We start from the raw sequence: 20,348 nt of genomic DNA, 5'->3' as shown, positions 1-20,348 counted from the left end.
AACTGGAAAAAAACAATTCATTTTAGTAAATAGTACACCAGAGTCTCAACAAAATGACTAATGAAAATCATTGTGTGATGAAGGGATCAATGATTTTCCCAAAAGTATTCGAAAAAAACTTTAATCACAACTACCTTTACCAATTGAAGAAATTCCTTAAGATAGCTCTTAATAGCTGCATTTCTTATTTCTAAAACCTATATAATGTTGTACAGCTTATCTGTTACTTATAACATCTAAACTAGAACCATTTAAATATAAATAATAAATGAGTCTGAGCTGATTTTTATAAAAGATGCTATTGGGGATTTCTATAGGAGGAAAGTTGTCCCCATTGACTGTGAAATTTTCCCCATGTGTTTGAGAACAGTTGGGCATTCACTGCCTATTCTATGGTAGTAAAATCATCTGTTCTGCTCTTAGGATCACTGCAGGCTCTATCTTGACTATATGTAGCACTTGGTTTGTGGAAGGCCAAGGTTGGTTGCTTCAAACTGAGTTTCTACTTAGGCAAGTTCAGGTCAAAGAAAGACTGAAGGAGGTTTTTACTTGCTTGTGTTCTAATCTCTGGTTTTAACACCTTGTTATGTACTACTGAGAATACAGATAGTGACCTGGTAAGCATTCCTTTATATATAATTTAGTTCTAAGTTTTTAATAAAAACGTTGACACATTTTAATGATACCTGCTTTTACATCTTGAACATTCAGTAAGTTTCAAAGATCAAGTTATTTATAGATTATATGTAAATCAGGATATGATTTCTGCCCTCCACTTCATGCCCCATCCCCAGGTCAGGAAAAAAAATTTTCTAGTAGCACACACAAACACATGATATTTACAAGGTTATGGAACTAAATAATAGAGACTGCTTATTTGGGGCTATTCTGCCTGCTATGGAACCTCTTAAGGACACAACTGTACAGGGAAATATTGTTTCTTCATGCTCGTCTTAAGCTAATTTCCTTTCATTTATTTGTTCTTGGCATTTTCTCCAGAATAGATTTATGTCTCAACTTATTTAAGTCACATAAAATTCTGAAACAGATGTACCAACCACATGGTTCCTTAAAAGTTATACACTGTTATATAAATCATACCATTATAGCATAATTTATGAAACTATTAAAAATTTTGTATGAGAAAAGACAACCCTTTGTTTCACTAGTCTTTAGAAGAAAATGGGGGGGGGGACTTCCAGACTACTTAAGGTCAAAATTATTTATAAATCATTAGTTCTACCAATTTGTTACGCTGGTAACAGTAAAAGGTAAAATTAATTTTTTTAAAGATTTTCTTTATTTATTTAGAGAGAGAGAAAGAGTGTACGCACAAACAAGGGGAAGGGCAGAGGGAGAGAGAGAATCCCAAGCAGACTCCATGCTGAGCATGCGGCTCAATCCCACCACCCTGAGATCATGACCTGAGCTAAAATCAAGAGTCAGATGCTTAACTGAAGCCCACCCAGGCACCCCGGTTAAATTTCATTTTAAAAATTTCTCGGACGCCTGGGTGGCTCAGTTGGTTAAGCGACTGCCTTCGGCTCAGGTCATGATCCTGGAGTTCCAGGATCAAGTCCCGCATCGGGCTCCCTGCTCAGCAGGGAGTCTGCTTCTCCCTCTGACCCTCCCTCTTCTCATGTGCTCTCTCTGTCTCTCATTCTCTCCCTCAAATAAATAAATAAAATCTTTAAAAATAAATAAATAAATAAATAAATAAATAAATAAAAAAAAATTTCTCTCTTGGATTTCACTTCAGTGATTTTTATTTTTTTTGGAACAATACTGCTATAAATTATTTCACAGATATTAAAATAACCATTTACTGAGCATCTACTAGAGGGAAGCTTTATGCTGGGGTGCTCTACAGAGATTATCCTTACTATTTGGTCCTTACAAGCCTAGTCACATGGCTGAGATAGGGCCTAGCATAATACTGTACATAGGGGGTATTTAATAAATATTCATGGATAATTCTAAAATTTTTTTCATTATATCATAATGGTAAAATTTATAAGCTTCACCTACTTTAAAAAGTAGCTACTTCTTGTATCATCACAGTCTTTTAGTACCTTGTGAATAACCAGCCTCATTCTTTAAGTGAAACACTGCTTTAGTTTTAAAACACTGATGAAGCTTTTCCAAGATAAATAAACTTTTCCATAAAAAGCTCCCTCAATTTTTAGTAATTACAGGTTATCAATTACCATTCTACCTCTAAATCTTACTACTGGTTCTTAGAATTAACATGTTAGAAGTCACACTGGATGTGAAAAGACATATTTCATTTTTCCTATGTATGGTTATGATGTATGCCCATAATACTTCTAACAGTCTTCACCTTAGTGTGGTCAAGATAAATGAACTATTTTTTCATTATTGTATAGTAGATAAATTCCATTATAATTTTGAAAAAGATAGTTTAAAAACAAAAGTAAAAGGAAGGCAGAAGATGGGCTTTTTGACTTACCAATCACAATTAGATTTATCCAATTTAGGAACTGGATGGAAATGCTTAAAAATATGTTACATCATTATAGTTCTTGTGGTAACAACTTGTTATAGACTGTTTGTGTACCTCCCAATTCATATGTTGAAGCCCAACTCCCAGTGTGACTGCATTTGGAGATGGGCCTTTATGGAGTTAAATAAGGTTAAATGAGATTATCAGGGTTCAGCCCTGATCCCAGGAAAGGAGAATCCTCTCTCTCTGTCTCTGTCTCTCCCCTTCCCTACCTCTCCTGTCTTGCAAGGACACAGAGAGAAGTCAGCCATCTGCAACAAGGAGAGAGGCTTCAGAAGAAACCAAACCTGTCCACACCTGATTTTAGTCTTCCATCTTCCAGAATTAGGTGAAAATAAATTTCTACTTTTTACACCACCCAGTCTGTGGTATGGTGTTATAGCAGCCTGAGCAGACTAAGACAGAACTCTTCACAGCACATGTGAACATACAGAATACATCCAACAGCGCTGGTATTATGGAACAGCCAAAAGCACCCTGGCCTTTGGAGAAAGCACACTGGGAGTGCCTGGAGTGCAGGTAGTTTGTGATGACCCACCACTCCCTTCCGCTTCACAGCTCAAGATCATACACCTTTCAAAGCCTTCATACAGCAGAATTCCAGGCAAGAACAGTTATCACAGAGTAAAAGCCCCATGCATGTATGTTCACTGGTCAAGAAGAATGAGAAAATTTAGAAAACATTACCTTGGGCAATGTGAAGCAGGCTTATGAAATGGACAGAGCTGTTCCACAGTTGTTTCACAAGTGACAGCCTGGACTGAAGAATTGAAACACAAAACAATAAGCAAATCTCTGGCAACAATAACATGCAACATGGCCATAAGAAAATAAGATTTTAAAAAGTGCTAACCTGTTACTTTAGAGACTGTGAAGGAATTAGCAGACTGATATTTGCTGAAGATAAAAACATAAACATGTCAATCATTTTTTAGATGCATCATCATCAACATAATTTCTGATATTATTTAGGTCTATGAATACTTTATTTCTTCTTAAACATTGTTACTCAAATATCTAAATAAGTATTAGTATAGGAATAAATCATCTATTTTTTGCTAAATCCATATTACCTTCAAGTATGAACCAAATCAATACCAACCAAATAATCATTCTTGATATTGGAAAATGGTCTCTTCTCATGATCAATCTCAAAATATATAAATAACAGCATAAAACCACACAGATTTATATCTATATATTTGTTTCCTATTAAAATTAAAACTCTAAATATACTAATCCCCTGTCACCATAGAACCAAACTACTTAATCTCTCACAATAGTAAATACAAGGTAGTATTGTAGAAAGACTACTAAATCATAAGTACCTTAAAGGAATGTGTGTTAATCACTTTTTGTTCCAAGTATCTAGTAAAGTGTCTGTGATGAATGAATTCCTCCTTATTATATGCATCATGCATCGTTAAAAAGCAGGAATAGAAGAATAGGTATACCATTATATATCAAAATTTTAATTGGTTTATTTATACCCAGATTTTCAGAAAAATATCTATTACAAAAGATAAAGCTTATTTGTGATAGTATTTTAATGACACACCTTCACATTTCAAAAGAGTTTTTGTAATAAACATAATCAAAAACTAAGTTCAAACAAAAAAGTAAATAGGATAAATTCTTTAATCCAACATCCAGTGTTTGGCTTACTAAAGCTAATAACTTTTATTATTCATTAAAGGTAATTAATAAATATCTGCTGAATTACTAAGCTAATCAATAAATGCTTCTATAAAGCTTTTACTTAAGAGAGTAATTGCTAATGACTGAAAACCACACACAAAGCCTTTGAACAAAATTGTATACATAGACTGTCATTCTACCAAATTTGCAAGGGTTTTTAATAAATTCTTTCTTATCATTATGACTCTTCTACTGTGGAGTTTCATGCAATTCTATAGTTACAAAGAAAAGAAACTGTCATATATCTTACGAAGGAGCATTCCATATGAGGCCTAATGTTTGTTTTTTTACATAGAAGAAAGACACTAACAAAAAGTTATTTCAAAAGGCCATACTGTTCTAATTTCTGTAGAGTATATATCAAAATATATAGTTCTAAAATAATGTTTCATATATTTAATATGAGAAACATTTCAAAAGTTAATGCTTTTATGTTAAGTTACATTTAGATGGACAAAGGTACATAATATATTACATATTTAGAGAACTTTTCAAAATGCTCGTAATTTTACCTATTAATCTAATTTATCTTACTAAGTTATTGTTGCATGAAATAAACCATTTATCCATAGGCAGGGCAGGGAGAATATGCAAATCAATTAGCTTTCTCTGGGGTATTTTCTTTCATAGCTGAAAAAATCTGTTGCTTCACATCAAGAAAAACAGTAAATGTGTACATTCTCAATGAAACTCCAGAAAATGTGGAGCTTTAGCATGTTCTTTACAAGTAAAACTGTCCAACTTTGAATTCACATACTTCAGCTCCTTTTTGTCTTCAGAAATTACAGAGCTCAAATGAGCCTTGACAATTACCAACTTCCATATAAATCCTTCTATGCTAGGCTCTGAAAGAATTTGTCAACTCATTATTACAATTTAAAATCATCTCATCCAAAAGATCATTTGTGTACTTACCCAATTGTTTGAACACCATTTCTATTGGATTTGATGAAATAATGTTTTCTTCCTTGTCTAGTGATATCTACCCAACCGCCATCATTGTCTATTATACCATAATGAATTGCAGCTCTACAGATGCTGGATTGCTTGGAGAAAAAAGAAGGGAGCAAAGGATATTAAAATATTAAGAGTTCTCCATAGGACACATCTAATTACTATTTACATGACTTTAAATTAAATGAACATATCTGAGCAAAATATCTATATTTATATAAATTGTTATTTTTGCATTTAAAAAAATCAAATATGTAACAAGATCCTATTCCCAAATCATTATATTTATAGTACTTACCATTTCATAATGTACACTGCCAATAACCTTAGCTTTACTATCCAGACAGCCAGCAGGGCATTCATATCTAAATGAAAGAAATTGGAAACAAATTTATTTTCTCTGAATGTCAGTGTAAAATGAAAATACATCATATTTTGTCAGGTAATTTTGAGAATAATAACAAATATTACCTATTACAGGTTGTTCCTTTGCACTGATCTCTTAATCTTACTTCACAAGAAACAATTTGGGCTGAAAAAAGAAAAAAATACCAAAATAATTTAGATAATGTAAAAGCTACTGTAGTTCATAACATATAGTCTAATGTCAAGCTTTTGCCATTCTAAAACTGTCCCAATTAATAAAATATAGTCGCATATGCCATCTATGTAAACTTTAAGATTTGTGTAAATCATGCGGAGCTCTTACACATTTGCTGTGTGCTTATGACTTCATTTCTGTTACTATCGTCTGCTCTTGTCCGAACGTGGGTGTCATGGACTTGTGACTGCTGCCGTTCAATTTCATTTGTTTCTTCTTCTCGAGGAGGGTAATACCTGTCTGATCCTTCTGTTAGAGAGAATAGATTTAAGAAACATGAACCCACCTTAAATGTACACAAATCATCAAATAATGATATACCATTATATGCCTGGGTAACACTTAAAACTAGAAAACTAGAAAAATCTGTAGTTTTTTGGCACAGGTGTTGGCTTAAGGTGGTCATCTTATGTAATGCATTGGAGTAAATAAAATAAATGTATAAGGCTTTGAACTCTTGATTCATTTTTGCTTCCATCTGGCTAACATTAAATGGAGTCATTTCTAAACTTGCTTTATATTTGAGTGTGGTATCAGTGATTGCCTTTCATAATGGTACCATGAAGTCTACACAGTGATCTAATGAAGTAAAGGCTTAGTGTATTTGAACTTGTTTTCCCAAATGAAATCATATTTTTAAGAAAATCGCTTTTAAAATTTTCAAAAGGGTAACATTTAAAATTCTCCCAAAAGGAAATTCAGCTTAAAGAAGGCTTGCCATGCCCTTTTAATTTACTACAATGTCAGTTTCCATGGAAAGGTTTTTCTCTTTTAGAAGGAAATCCAATGTGCAGAAATTTAAACTTAACAATGGAGAATTTATTTTTTTTTCCAGGTTGACATATCAATGGTTTAACAGTGGCATAATTTGGAATGGTATGTTATTTTCATGTATGTCCAAGAACTCAGAACCTAGAAAAGGGAAGTGTGAATTCAGAGGAGAGTCAGTTTTAAGTAAAATAGTGGTCACTGGTGAAGGGGCAAGTAGGGTGGAGGTTTAGAGATGGAGAAAATGGAAAACAGACTCACACACAATGAAAAATGCTTCCAGGAATGGAAAATGGCTCATATAACAGAGGGAAATAAATCATTACTTCTTGTCTGCTCATTATAGTAATGAGCACTCAGTCATCAAGGGGAAAAAAGACATCTCTTTATGAGTACTGAAAAAGGGCTGCATTAATTCATGTTTTCTAAAACACTTAGTCTACATTAATCTTCATTTGGTCATCATTAAGAAAAAAGTACAAGAGAATAGAAACGTTCACTTGGATGCCCAACAAGAGCAGGATTTTCACAAAGCTTTGTCATATAAGTTTTCTCTTCATGTGCTGTAAACAGGACACCACATTTATATGTTCATTTTAGCACATCAAATGCATTTCAGAGCACTACTTTTACAACAGTTTTACAATAATATGATAGCTTTTCTATTGGTTATTTTGGCATGAAAAATTATATATTCTGCAATAAGGAGCACAGAATTAGCATAATTCTTTGAGCATCATTTAGTAAGATTCATGGATAAGTATTTTGGCAAAAACTCTTAAAGTGTTAAAAATAAACTATTAAATTGCTAAATCCTTCAAAAATTAAGACTCATAAAAAGAACTCTAGTCAATAATATATTAAGGTGGCTTTTAAAAATGTAAATGTACTTATCACTCTGGGATAATTTCAAAGTAGAATTAGAAGTGGTTACCTGAAATAATGACAAAACTTTCCTTTAAACACATATTTGGTATAACAGACTTAATATTATATTTTTAAAATATTTGTAATGGCTTCAAAATAGTTTAAATAGAGTCCTGGGAATTTTTAATGTAATAATTAAATGTGCTTTTTTGCCTTTTAAATACAAAATATTGTAGAAGTTGGATTAAAATATAAATCAAACTGAATATTATGACACAATAGCACATACCTTTGTAGCACAGATTTTCTCTACAGCCGCCTCCAAAACTAGGTGGACAAGCAGAACAGGGCCGTCCATGTTTATAGGGAGCATGGCCCCACCAGTTTCCCCTTAAAGAGATGATCCACTCTATTAAGAGGTAGTCTAATATAGCATAATTTATAAGACACTGTGAAATATTACTATTTTCTAAGTAATGATTTTGGTGTGTAGATATAAAACATTTATATCTTTCATCGCAGAGTCCTTTTAGTTACTAGGTTTATATATGAACTGCTGCCTCATTCTTTTGAAAATATTTTAATTTGCTATGTATATTGTTAAAAATTACAAAATTAAACTTTCACAGAACACTAAGCTCTGTTATGGGATATTCATCCATATTCCATTTGTTTTAATGAAGAGATTTTAGACTTAGATTTGACCCTACATACAGTTGTAATATTTTCAACATAATCATTCAATGGTCTTTACACAGGTGAAAATACATTTCTCAGTTAATCTATAGTTTTTCATCTCTAATAAATCCAAATTATTAAAACTATTTATGTAATATAATGTAATGAGTAAAACTGAAGATATAAAAATGTAATTCCTGTCTTCACAAAGATCATATTTTCAATTTTCATATTCCTCTTAAGCACTGATTTTATGCATCAGGCAACCATTTTAATTGTTGCCATATTAAATAAATAGCATTAAAACAATACACTTTAGTCAATAATACATACTGAAAATGAGAAAAAAAATTGGGAATATAAAGTTACTTCATGTTGTTAGGAAAAATTTACATATAAAAGTAATGTTTTGTCTACTTACTTTGGGGAATAATTGCACACCAAGTAGACAGCTTTGGGCCATACCTGTCCCCAGATATTCATGTTATGACACAAATTAATGGCACAGCCTATTCTGCTACTTGTTGCCCACACCACCTATGTTAGAGAAAGGAAAAGAAAGGCTCAGAAAAAGTAGGCTGAGACAAAGTAAGACAAAAATGTATCTCAGAGAGAGATGTATAAAACTGAACTTGAGAAATGAACCTTTATCATTCAGGATGAAATAAAGCAATGTCAAAAGGATATTTTTCCTGGGACTTTGGGAAGTGCTTGATTCAATTTAAAGAAGAGTGCTACAGGTAAATAACTCTATCTAGCTATAATAGGTAAGCATCGTCAAAATATGCATTTACTAAATAGTTCAAAAGTTACATCCTCACAACCTAAATGCTGTGTTAATGTATCTATAAAGAGGCTTACCTAAAAAAGGAACAGAATTTCTCATCTTAAACTGTACTGGAACAAAAATGTAGAGGTTCGAATGTCTTATATAATGTGTATTTTCATAGTATAACTGCTTATTAGGGAATTCAGTGCTGATCTTAATCTTGTCACATGCAAAGGCAGACAGAACAATTTGCTTTATATTCACTAATAATCAGCCATAGAGATTCTAGTAACTCAGATCTGTGATGAGATTTATCTAGTGGTATTTACCCTTAGTGGTTTGATTTAGAGGTTTACAATTTATCCAATACCAACTGTGGACACTGAATAAAATATATATAATGTATAAAGTGTATTTATATATAATATATAAAATGTATATGTATATATAAATGCTGCACACATATAAATACTGAGTGTCATGGTAAATAAAACTATATTTTTATTCTTTGGAAAATAAAAAATGATACCTGACTTTGAAGATGGTAAATTTCTCCCATGTGCATTTCCTGGGGCCAGATTAAAAATGTTTCACATATAAAATAACTGAAATAATGTCTTTTTAAAATTGATGTTTGGACTTTTCCTAGTAATTACTTTTATTGTTTATAGAAATTGGTAAGTCTATTCTACATAAATCAATATGTTTTTTAATAACCACACCAAATTACAGAAGACTCACATTCAGTAGCTTAAATTCTGCCACAGTTACACAAACTCGACTTAGAAAAATGAGGTATAATATACCCAAAACATACCTGTGTATAATGAGTACACACAGGACCGGAACATCTGAATGGACAATATGGGTTGCATTCATGTTCATACGGGTAGCTAAAGTCTCTCACTTCATCATACCATGCTTGTACATGAAATGTTGGGGGCCTGTATCTATTTGAAAGACAATAACCACCAAGAGTAAGTAAAGTGGGAGAAAAATGTAACACCAAATATTGCAAAATAGATTGGTAAAGTTTGGTAGAGAAATATTCTTGTGTAAGTTATTAATGTTAAATACTTATGCCCATTACACTACTTGTAATTTTATGTCAATGATTTAAACAAAAAATAAGTCTAAAATATTGCTGGTCATTGTGCTATGATATTTTTTTTTATTATTTGTGTTGTTGTGATCATTTGTTTTCCTTTTAGGCTCTAACCCTTAGAAAATTTTCAGTGCTGAATTAGTATTTCAAGCACTTATATTATCAAAAACAAAAAAGTTACACTTTACACTACCTTCCCCAGTGTGCTCCCAAGTTCTGTCCAATTGATGGAAGCAAACTTGCAGGTCCATGTTCCCACAAACAATTTTCAGCCCAGGATTCTGCGGATCTTTCCAGCTCTACATCCCATGTCTATAGTTTAAAACAAAAACAACATACAGATAATGTATTTGTTTGGAGTTTGGACATTTCTTCAGAATACAGTATGCTTCAGTTCAGTTTCTTCCATTCTTACTGCTTTACAAAGTCAACATCTTAGTCTGGGTTCTCACCATCTCTCACCTAGATTTTTGCACTAGTCTCCTAACTAGTCTCCTTGCCCCTATCTCTTATCCCTCCAATCTGCCCCACAAGTGTTTAGCATTACCTAAGTGAGCACAAATATGCTTAGGGGATTGCTCCGTCTAAACACATCCAACAAATTCCCACATACATAAAGTCCAAGAGCCTTGGTCTCATTGTTCCTTATCATAAAACATGCTGTTCCTTGCTCTTGCTGGCATCGTTTCCTCTGTCTAAAACATCCTTCTACCCGTTATTTGTCACACAGACCCCTACTCTTTTTTCACAGCCCAGCTTTAGATAATACATTTTAGACAACCTTTCCATTTCTCTCAGATATAGACTATTCCCTCCTTGGGGCTCTTAAAACTTTGTAATACTTTTTCATTTAGCAGCTATTACAATGAAATGTTAGTATTTGTCTACATGTCTGTCTCTTTCACAAGACCATGCATTGCTTGGAGGCAGTCATTTCATTCACACCGGTATCTTTGGTCTATTTTTTGTGTTTTCTGTCTATCATATAGACAAGGTGATTAATAAATGCTTATTGAGTATACGAATGATGAATGAATCTGATTCCTATAAAAATACATATGCATTAAAAATACATATACATGTTTACATAGAACTTTCAATGAGGGTGATTAATTTGTACTTCTAAAATAATTTACAAAAGAATATTTAAAATTACAAAATTATTACTGAAATATCTTATATGTCCTAGGTCTAATGTTCAATTTGTTAATCTGAAAAACAGGCAGTGTAGTAGCAAGTGTGGTTGTAAAAACATAAGAGTTAGGCAGAGCTGGGTTCAGTCTTGGCACAATCACAGAACTCTGGGCATGTTCAGAGGATAGGAAAATAGTCCTGGAACCAGAACATGAGGATACAACCTAAGGTGAGTATGAGGCTGGAGAAGAGCAGACAGACTGAAATCACATTTCAGAATTTAAATTCCTAGAAGTTGATGGATGACTGAATGTAGGTCGCAAGGGGGAAAAAAAAAAGATGCAGATGATGAAGGTTACCAAACTGGGAGAAGGAAAATACAGGAAGAGAAATAGATTGTTGCCATGGAAATATGTTTAATGTATCTCAATGCAAATTTCTAGGGTGCCACATGAGATGTCTGTGATATATGCAGCATGTGTGCCAAGGAGATAGTGGAAATAGATGACTGGGATTCTGGGGAAAGAAATCTGTGCTGAAGATATGAATTTTGATGTTATTCACCCAGAGATGACTTTCTTCAGGAAGATGATATAGAATGAGAAGAGGAATGAAAAGAAAATTCTAAGATTACCAACCTTAAAAGGGAGAAAAAAACAATGATTTAGTAAAATAAACCAGGGAAAATGGGATCAGAAAGGTAAAGGGAAAACTGTAAAAGGATTAAATTATAAAGCAACGGGACAAGGATTCTAGGCATAGAGAGCGGGCAACAAGATCAAATGCCACAGAGAAGTCCAGAAAGACAAGAGCTGCTAAGTGCTAATTCATGATCAAGAACAGTTTCAGATCAATGCTAGGGAGAAGATCAGAACACATGGGCACATACTTGACTGGAGGGAGAAATTGGAGAAGGCAAGTGTGCATTACTTTGTTAAGACTTCAGAAAAGAAAAAGAGAGATGTGCAGAAGCTTAAAAAAAAAAAAAAAATAACCTGCCAGGTTCTAGGGAGAATTTGTAGTCGTGACTGTAGGCCAAAGGAAATCACACTAGGGAAAAAGAAGCACCAAAATAATAATAAAATAATAATAATAATAATAATAATAAATAATAATAATAATAATGGCTTGAAGCCATTGTGGTGATTTTAAAACACTCTTCCCCACAAAGGTGGAGTTGAATTCCCTCCCCTTCCCTTCAATCTGAGCTGGCTAGTAACTCCCTTTTTTTTTTTTAATTGTTATGTTCAATTAGCCAGTATATAGTAACTCCCTTCTAATACATAGAATGACACTGTGAGATTTCTCAGGGAAGGTTATGAAATAGAGCCTCTATTGAGTCAGTTCTTTCTCTTTTAAGATACACATCTTGGGACGCCTAGGTGGCACAGTCAGTTAAACATCCAACTCTTTGTCAGGGTCATGATCTCAGGATCATGATCTCAGGGTTGTGAGATCTAGCCCCAGACTCCATGCTTAGCATGGAGTTTCCTTGGGTTTCTCTCTCCCTCTCCCTCTGCCCCTCCATACACATCTTAACAGAACTGAGCCAAGAAATTATAGTCTGGCCGCCCTGAAGACATAGCTGGAAAGATATTGTAGAAGAGATCACACAGAGAGTGAGAGACGCAGGAGGAATTTCGGTTGTTTGGGTTTTCCTAGCCCAGGCATAATGCTGTTAGTTTGCAAATCCAGGTCACTGCAAGCAAACATGTGAGAGACCCAAGTACGACCCACCCAACTTAGCCCTTAAAAGAGACCACAGGACCCTTATTCAAGGCCAATCTACTCTTGTTTTACACATGATTCTACAATCTCCGATGTTAGTTTTTCTAATGAAATTGAAGATGGATGCTTTTTAAAGAGGATAAACAACCAGCTCCAAATTCACAAATTCACAAATATGTTACATTGCAAAAGTCTGTTTACATTATCTGTTGTATAGAAATTGAAATAAAATTTAAAATGTATCATTCAAATGCTTTAGGCTAAGTTCTCTTATCTGCAAAATGAGCAATAGAAGATAACTCAGGTCCCCTCAAGGACTAAAAAATTCAATTATTGAGTATGTACTATGGAAAGCTGTTTTTTATGGCATGGCAAGTTTTCTATGTAATGCACTAAAAATAAGGGGGAAACCATATCAAATGAACTATAGTAAGGCTAAAATAGGGACACATTATTTTAATATAAGAACTGAAGCAAAGGAGCATGCAACTAAAATTTACTATTAATATTTAACAAATATTAATTAGTGACAGTTTTTAAAGTAATTATCTATTTAAAGAATGTAATCAAGCACAGGTGTTTAGGTGAATGTCAACAATACAAATTGAGAGGATCTTTAAAAAAACTTAATGAAAATATAGCTGTCCTAGAAGAAATATCATTGTGAAAACATCATGGAATGTATATTTTTATGCCACAACATTATATTACATGTTTTAAGACCACCAATAATTCATACCCATCCCATTTAAATGTAAGTCAGTCTCTACACATTTCTATTTAAGTTCAGGTTTGTAAATAAAATCAAGATGGCCTGATGGACTTTTTTTCCCTCTCTGAACTATTCACCCAGCAATAATTTAAAGCCAAACCACACTTAAAATTACCATTTCTTTATAAAATGGGTACTTGAGGTGAATGAAAACCACCCTATTTTCCAATTACATCTGTAAGCTGTTCCTTCTTAGACCACAGTGAAGTGTTCAATGAAGTTCTATTACTAAAAAAAAACATTTAGAATACTACTAAATTTTTTGTCTCCAATGATATTTTTAAAGCTAGTTCAACAGGGAGACTTTATCATTTCCTGTGTACGTGTGACTGTATGAGAAATCCTAAATGTTAACAAAGGACTGTCAAAAGTAAGCCTAGAAATACAAAGTAATGTTAGTACTAAAATATTATAGTGGTAGAGATTGGAAAGTATGTAGTTAAACATGTACAAAAAATTCCATTGACTGTTATCCTCTGTGAAACATGAATGAACATATACAATTCATATTCCTACCAGAATACCTGCAATCCTGCTCTAATAATAGGTGATGACAGCTAGAAACCACTCAAGGATGTAGTTTTTAACAGAGTTAATATTAGTAGGTTACCAGTAAATTCTATCATTGTACATTAGGCAAAAATTGTCAGTGATATTACTTTTCCTTTCTCTTTGATACTGAGAATAGTTTTGTCTCTTAAGAATGATTAAATATTTTCAAATATACGTTCTTGACCACAGTAAATTTACAACTCTTTCCAGATTAATAAAATTTGAAAGTTCATGTCCTGGGAATTGTATCATGATAATTAGTCTACCAAAGAGAACACCCTAGGTGACACTGAAGTAAAGTAGTTTTACAGAGTTATATTCATCAACAAAGAAAATATATAAATGAGTAAAGACATTTTAAATTGACCAGCTTTAAATGGTCTGACACCTTTAAATGCACAAGAAAATTATTGACTAGAAACTCACACAATTTCATACTTGTTAAATTTCATTCTAAGTAGGAATAAATAGGATTGTAAGATATTCTAAAATTTTACAAAATTCTACCTAAGTGTGATAAAGCTACAATAGGTCTTTTCAAAGACATGTTGAGAAAATGTCTTTAAATAAAGAAGATAAACTTTTTCCAAAACAACTGGAAAATATAATTAATGTTGCAATTATCTAAAAAGAATATCTAAATAATATAGAAATAATGTTCTAATTCATTACACCTTTTTGCAAAATTGATACAGTTTTAATGGACTTACAAGATAAATGCAAAAGACAAAACTGGTCTTTGACTATCATACTATTAGGTAGTCTAATCAAATGACAAGCATCAGTCCATGATACAATTTGCAATTTAATATGGACTTTTAAAACCTGCTCTGCTTTCTGGCAAAGTAACAATATTATGAAAACACAGTGGTTTGAAAAGACAATTGTGTTGAAAGTCCAGTCTAGGCTAGAAGCTCTGGTCTACTTCCTACCACTAAAAACTAGAAATAGCATGATGAAATTATTTTTAAAAATTATCTTAGCATTTACAATAAACTTTGACAAAAGGAATTTCACAAACATTCTTGTTTTGAGACATATATATCTGCATACCTAACCTGGAATACCACCCTTATATCTCCAAACCTACCTCAGTCCTGAGCAGTCAATGGCTGTCAGAAATAATAATAGCATGATAGCTTTCAATGGTATTGAAAACACCCTTTCCCTAGTTTTATGTCTTCTGGACATATGCAAGTAAGGTTATTAGTCATAAATTTTCCTCTCATTTTCTTGTATAGACAGAGTAAAAATAAGCTCGCATTTGTTCAAAGTACTTCAGTGAGTAATTAAAATACACAGTACACCCTGGAAGAGTTTCCTTTCTTATTTAAATTAGGTACTTTCAAATTTGTCTCTTGATTATGTCAAGTTTGGTTTCTGTTTCCTTATCTGTAACAACAGGAAGCTAGAATAAAGTCCTTCAATTTCTTTCAGCTTTAAAATTCTATTATTTTGCACTTATAGTCTCTTAGAGAATGCTCTGCATTGTTTATAAAACTCCTAAGAACTTACAAACTGTAAAATAATCTTTCTGATGACAATTAAGGGCATTTCTAACTAAGAAGCAAAAGCTATTTTGTGATTAAAAGATGGGCAGAGGACTTGAATAGGCATTTTTCCAAAGAAGACATACAGATGGGCAACAGGAACATGAAAAGATGCTCAACATCACTAATCATCAGGGAATGCATCTTGAAACAAAAATGAGATATCACTCATACCAATCAGAATGGTTCACATAAAAACAAAAAAAGAAATAACAAGTGTTGGAGAGGGTGTGGGAAAAAAGGAACCCTCCTACACTGTTGGTAGGAATACAAATTGGTGCTACCACTGTGAAAAACAATGAGATTCCTCAAAAAAATAAAAAGAGAAATAGCATACAGTCCAGTAATTCCACTACTGAGTATTTAACCAAAGAAAACAAAAACACAAATTCAAAAAGATATATCTACCCCTATGTTCACTGCAGCATTATTTACAATATTCAAGATATGGAAGCAACCCAAGTGTCTATCAATAAATGAATAAAGATACGTTATTAGAATACAATGGAATATTACTCAGCCATAAAAAAGAATGAGATCTTGCCATTTGCAATAACATGGATGAACCTAGAGGATATTATGCTAAGTGAAATAACTCAAAGAAAGAAAAATACCATATGATTTCACTTATATGTGGAATCTAAACAAACAACCAGAAACAGAAACAGACTCAAATAAAGAGAACTGGTGGTTGCCAGAGGGGATGAGGGGTAGGGTAGGGGGATGGGCAAAATAATTGAAAGGGATTAAGAGATACAAACTTCCAGTTATGAATAAAGAAGTTATAGAGATGAAAAGTACAGCATAGAGAATGCAGTTAATAAAACCATAATAACATTGTGTAGTAACAGATGGTAACTATACTTATCATAGTGAGCACTGCCTAACATATAGAATTGTCAAATCGCTGTTGTGCACCTGAAACTAATATAACATTGTATACCAACTACACTAAAATTTAAAAAAAAAGAATTAAAGCTCTATTGTGATTTACAAGATTGCAAAACCAAAAAGGTTTCAGATCTTCCAATTATGAGTCTAGAGAAGAGCTCAACTGTTTCTGAATCATCTCTATTAAAGAAAGTTTTAACATTGTCCAAGACAGATAAACTGAAACTTAACTGAATGTGACAAGAATATATTCTGAGTAAGAAGTTAAATCCAGGCTCCCTTCAGCTTAATCCCAAAAACATAATGGTAAAACCTTTGATATAAGACATAGACTTCTACATGTAATTTTTCTGCACTGCCGAAAGGAACAGCATTTTTCAGCCAGCTAACACATTTTTGTAAAACTGATATAGCTTTATGGATTTCCAAAACATAACGTACACGTAAATTTTCTGCACAGCTAAAAGGAACAAGGATTTTTAGCCAGCTCATGAACGTAGCTGTTGAAGAAAACCAAAGACATGAAGAGTTACTTCTTTCTAAATACCACCTACAAAAGATAATTCTTGCTGTGCCTTCACTTCTGGAAAAACAGGTTTATAAATTATCCATCATGTGTCAAAACTAAATCCCTCCCCAAATCACTGCTGTGTCCTATTTGAATCAGAAAGTGCAATCCAAAAATCTGACAGGATAAGCTGTCAACATGATCCTCTCGATAGCAATAACCTGGCCTTCCAAAAAGAACCTGTTATTCTAAGCAAGTCACACATTTGACAGTTCACAAGATTTCAGATTTAAATTCCAAATAGAATGCCTCATTATAAAATTTTTAAGCCACCTTTCTTTGCTCCCTGTTGGTGGTATTATTCAGAATTACAATGAAGAAATTGACATCAGTGAAATAAATAAAGAAGCAAGTCGATCAATGCTGAAAGAATGGATGATGTTTTTTGTGATAAAGTCATCTGGTATAGAAAGCACTATGGAAATCTGCAGTAACACATTCCTTACAACTCAAAAATTTCCTCAGGTGTTTAACTACTGTGCCTCACCTGTCTCAAAAAGACTTTGTAGTACCAGGGAAAATGTACAAGGCTCAGATTTCAAAGGGAACACCTGTGTTACTGCACAGAGGCCAGGTACTGAGAAAGTGGCATTACCTCCAGGCAATGCACTTCTGAGGGTCTCCTGGAAGTTACAGAGATATGAGGCAGATGTGGCAGTATTTTACTTAAAACACTTTAAAACAATGCCTTAAAACCTTAAAAAAAAAAAAAAACTAAATCCCTAGCAACCTGTAATTTAGGGAATTGCCTCTTCATTTCCTTAATACTGAAATATTTTTGAAACGGAAATTTAATGTGTGGATAAACACACAAGATAATTTCAATAAACCCATAGTTTAAATATTATACAGAGATACTGAATGTATGATGCATGGAAGATTGCCCTTGTGAGACAGCAGAGCCATTAATTCAACACAATCCTTACAGAGAAATGTCTACTGATTCATCTCATCTCACTGCCAATGCCCTCCCCAGTCTGACCATAACTTAACTAGCTCACTTATATCCCACCTCTATTCAACAGGGACCCTCAACGGCCGACTCTCTGAAACTTTAAAGAGTTTATCAATCACCAGAAGATCTTTTTCAAAATGCAGATTCTGGGGGCACTTGCGTGGCTCAGTCAGCTAAGTAGCTGACTCTTGATTTTGGCTCAGGTCATGATCTTGGGGTCCTGAAATCGAGCCCCGAGAAGGGCTTCTTGCTCAGCAGGGAGTCTGCTTGAAGATTCTCTCTCCCTCTCCCTCTCCCTCTGCCCCTACCCCCTCTCGCTGTGCATGCACACTCTAAAATAAATAAATAAATCTTTTTAAAAAAATGCAGATTCTGATTTGGCAGGTTAGGAGACAAATCTAAACTATAATATTTCTAAGACCTGGTGCTAGGACCATACACTGAAAAACCACACTTAGAGTTGCAAGGTTCTAGCACCTGTCTAGTTTCTTGGTCAATTGAATCCATTAGAGATCTTCCCCAAAAGGAACTGTCCTTTTTCTGCTCTCCTACTTAGTTACTTAAACTTCATCCTTTCACCAAAGTCCTATTCACAATCTCTCTCCTTTCGGAAGTCATTCCAACTACAATATTCCATTTATCATACTCTTCTCTGAACCTTCTTAAACATGTAATTTACCAATTACTATATATTCCCCTTGATCTGTATCCATTGTTTTGCATCTTAATTCCCAAACTAGAATTCAAAATAAAAATTGTGTCTCACACTTTTTTGTGTGTTTTCCATGGCATCTAATATAAAACATAGCATAACATACATTACCAGTATGTACTAATCAGTTATCTCTTGTCTCACAGCTGGCCTGGAAACAATCAATAACTTGGATTGAAGATACAGGACCTGAGTTCTCTGCCTCAAACATACATGTGTGATATAAACTCAAATGGAAGGGTAGTCATAATGTACCCATGCTAAGCAAATGTAAATCCCTAAAAAGCCAAACTTGGATTACTTTTGGAAATGTCATATCTTTGTATTAACTTTGTGATTAATCCAAGGTTATGACGCCTTCATTATTTTTTATTGTCATTTAAGAGAGGAGTAGCTAATAATCTTCAAGACTATGTTCTAGATGTTTGAAGAGATTCAATATTTAAGGAAATCCTTTAGTAACTTGAAAATTACCATCTATCAGTTCTTTAAGTCTCCATTTATAGCACTGGGTCAATTTATAAGAATTAACACCCGTGTTTTAATTTATTTATAGCTCATACAATTTAGATAGATGCAAAATTGATCATTAAGTCAAGCCTAGAAAAATATATGATAGGAAAGTTAAACTCATAATAAGTCATTCTATATTATCTGCTTATGTATTAGTTTATATTTATATTTCAATATAACTTGGGTTTCGAAAGTAAATATTTTTATTATTTTTTTAAGATTTTATTTATGTATTTGAGAGAGAGAAAGCAAGGAGCCCGATATGGGACTCGATCCCAGAACCTTGGGATCATGACCTGAGCTGAAGGCAGACGTTTAACTGACTGAGTCACCCAGGTGCCCTGAAAGTAAATAAAATATTAATTGCTTTTATTTATTGTACTTAGGGATGCTTTTCTAGTTTTCAGAAAGAAAGAGATGGGTTAACAAATGAAAAACTTCTTCTTAGGCAAATTAGTAATAGAAAAAGTTGATGGACACATAGAAACCAAAACTTATAATTTAACACCATAACTTCAATTTAAACCAAACGCTAAAACCAGAAATATTTAAATGATTATGTTTACACAGTTTTAATGAAACTGCTATAGTAAGTTGCTCATTGTTCCTATAGTGAGAATTCTGTGTTAACTTTTCACTAAGAATTCCTCTCAAGAATGATAAATTGTTTTCCTTCCCAGCAGTCAATAGGAGCTATGTAAACATGGTTTCCTGTTTTCCTTGGCTGCTAGGAAACTCAAAGCTAGTTTAATAACCACAGCAATCAGGTTTTTAGGTGTCCTTTAGGAATATGCCTTTAACTTTTTCTTCTTCAATAATTAAACAATGACTAAGATGATGATTTTAAGAAATATGGTTTTCAAAAGTCCTTATTTGAAAATCTGAGAAAGACTATTGTGTTAAATATTCTTTGTTCCCACAAAGCCATTCTTGGTCCCCAACTACCATTCTCTATGTCCCAAAAGGCTCAATCCTACATACTAAGTTACTTCAGGCTCTCTTGGTCCCT

The 20,348-nt window shown here is 33.3% G+C and overlaps 1 protein-coding gene across 2 annotated transcripts in view; it reads right to left on the bottom strand.

Moving 5' to 3' along the window:
- CRISPLD1 (cysteine rich secretory protein LCCL domain containing 1) overlaps window positions 1-20,348 on the bottom strand; it is a 44,354-nt gene that overhangs the window by 7,698 nt on the left and 16,308 nt on the right. Inside the window, exons 3-12 of one of the 2 annotated variants that reach the window (XM_027616828.1) lie at window positions 10,158-10,276; window positions 9,677-9,809; window positions 8,512-8,627; window positions 7,702-7,802; window positions 5,886-6,026; window positions 5,648-5,708; window positions 5,475-5,541; window positions 5,138-5,268; window positions 3,378-3,421; window positions 3,212-3,284 (exon numbers count right to left, since the gene is read on the bottom strand). In XM_027616828.1, coding sequence (XP_027472629.1) covers window positions 3,212-3,284; window positions 3,378-3,421; window positions 5,138-5,268; window positions 5,475-5,541; window positions 5,648-5,708; window positions 5,886-6,026; window positions 7,702-7,802; window positions 8,512-8,627; window positions 9,677-9,809; window positions 10,158-10,276 — 986 coding nt within the window. Of the gene's footprint in view, window positions 1-3,211; window positions 3,285-3,377; window positions 3,422-5,137; window positions 5,269-5,474; window positions 5,542-5,647; window positions 5,709-5,885; window positions 6,027-7,701; window positions 7,803-8,511; window positions 8,628-9,676; window positions 9,810-10,157; window positions 10,277-20,348 lie in introns of those variants that run through there. The other variant, XM_027616837.1, reaches the window with a different exon arrangement.

This window comes from Zalophus californianus, chromosome 4, assembly GCF_009762305.2.
Source record: "Zalophus californianus isolate mZalCal1 chromosome 4, mZalCal1.pri.v2, whole genome shotgun sequence".
NCBI classification, from domain to species: domain Eukaryota; kingdom Metazoa; phylum Chordata; class Mammalia; order Carnivora; family Otariidae; genus Zalophus; species Zalophus californianus.
This window is presented reverse-complemented; position numbering and strand designations above follow the sequence as displayed.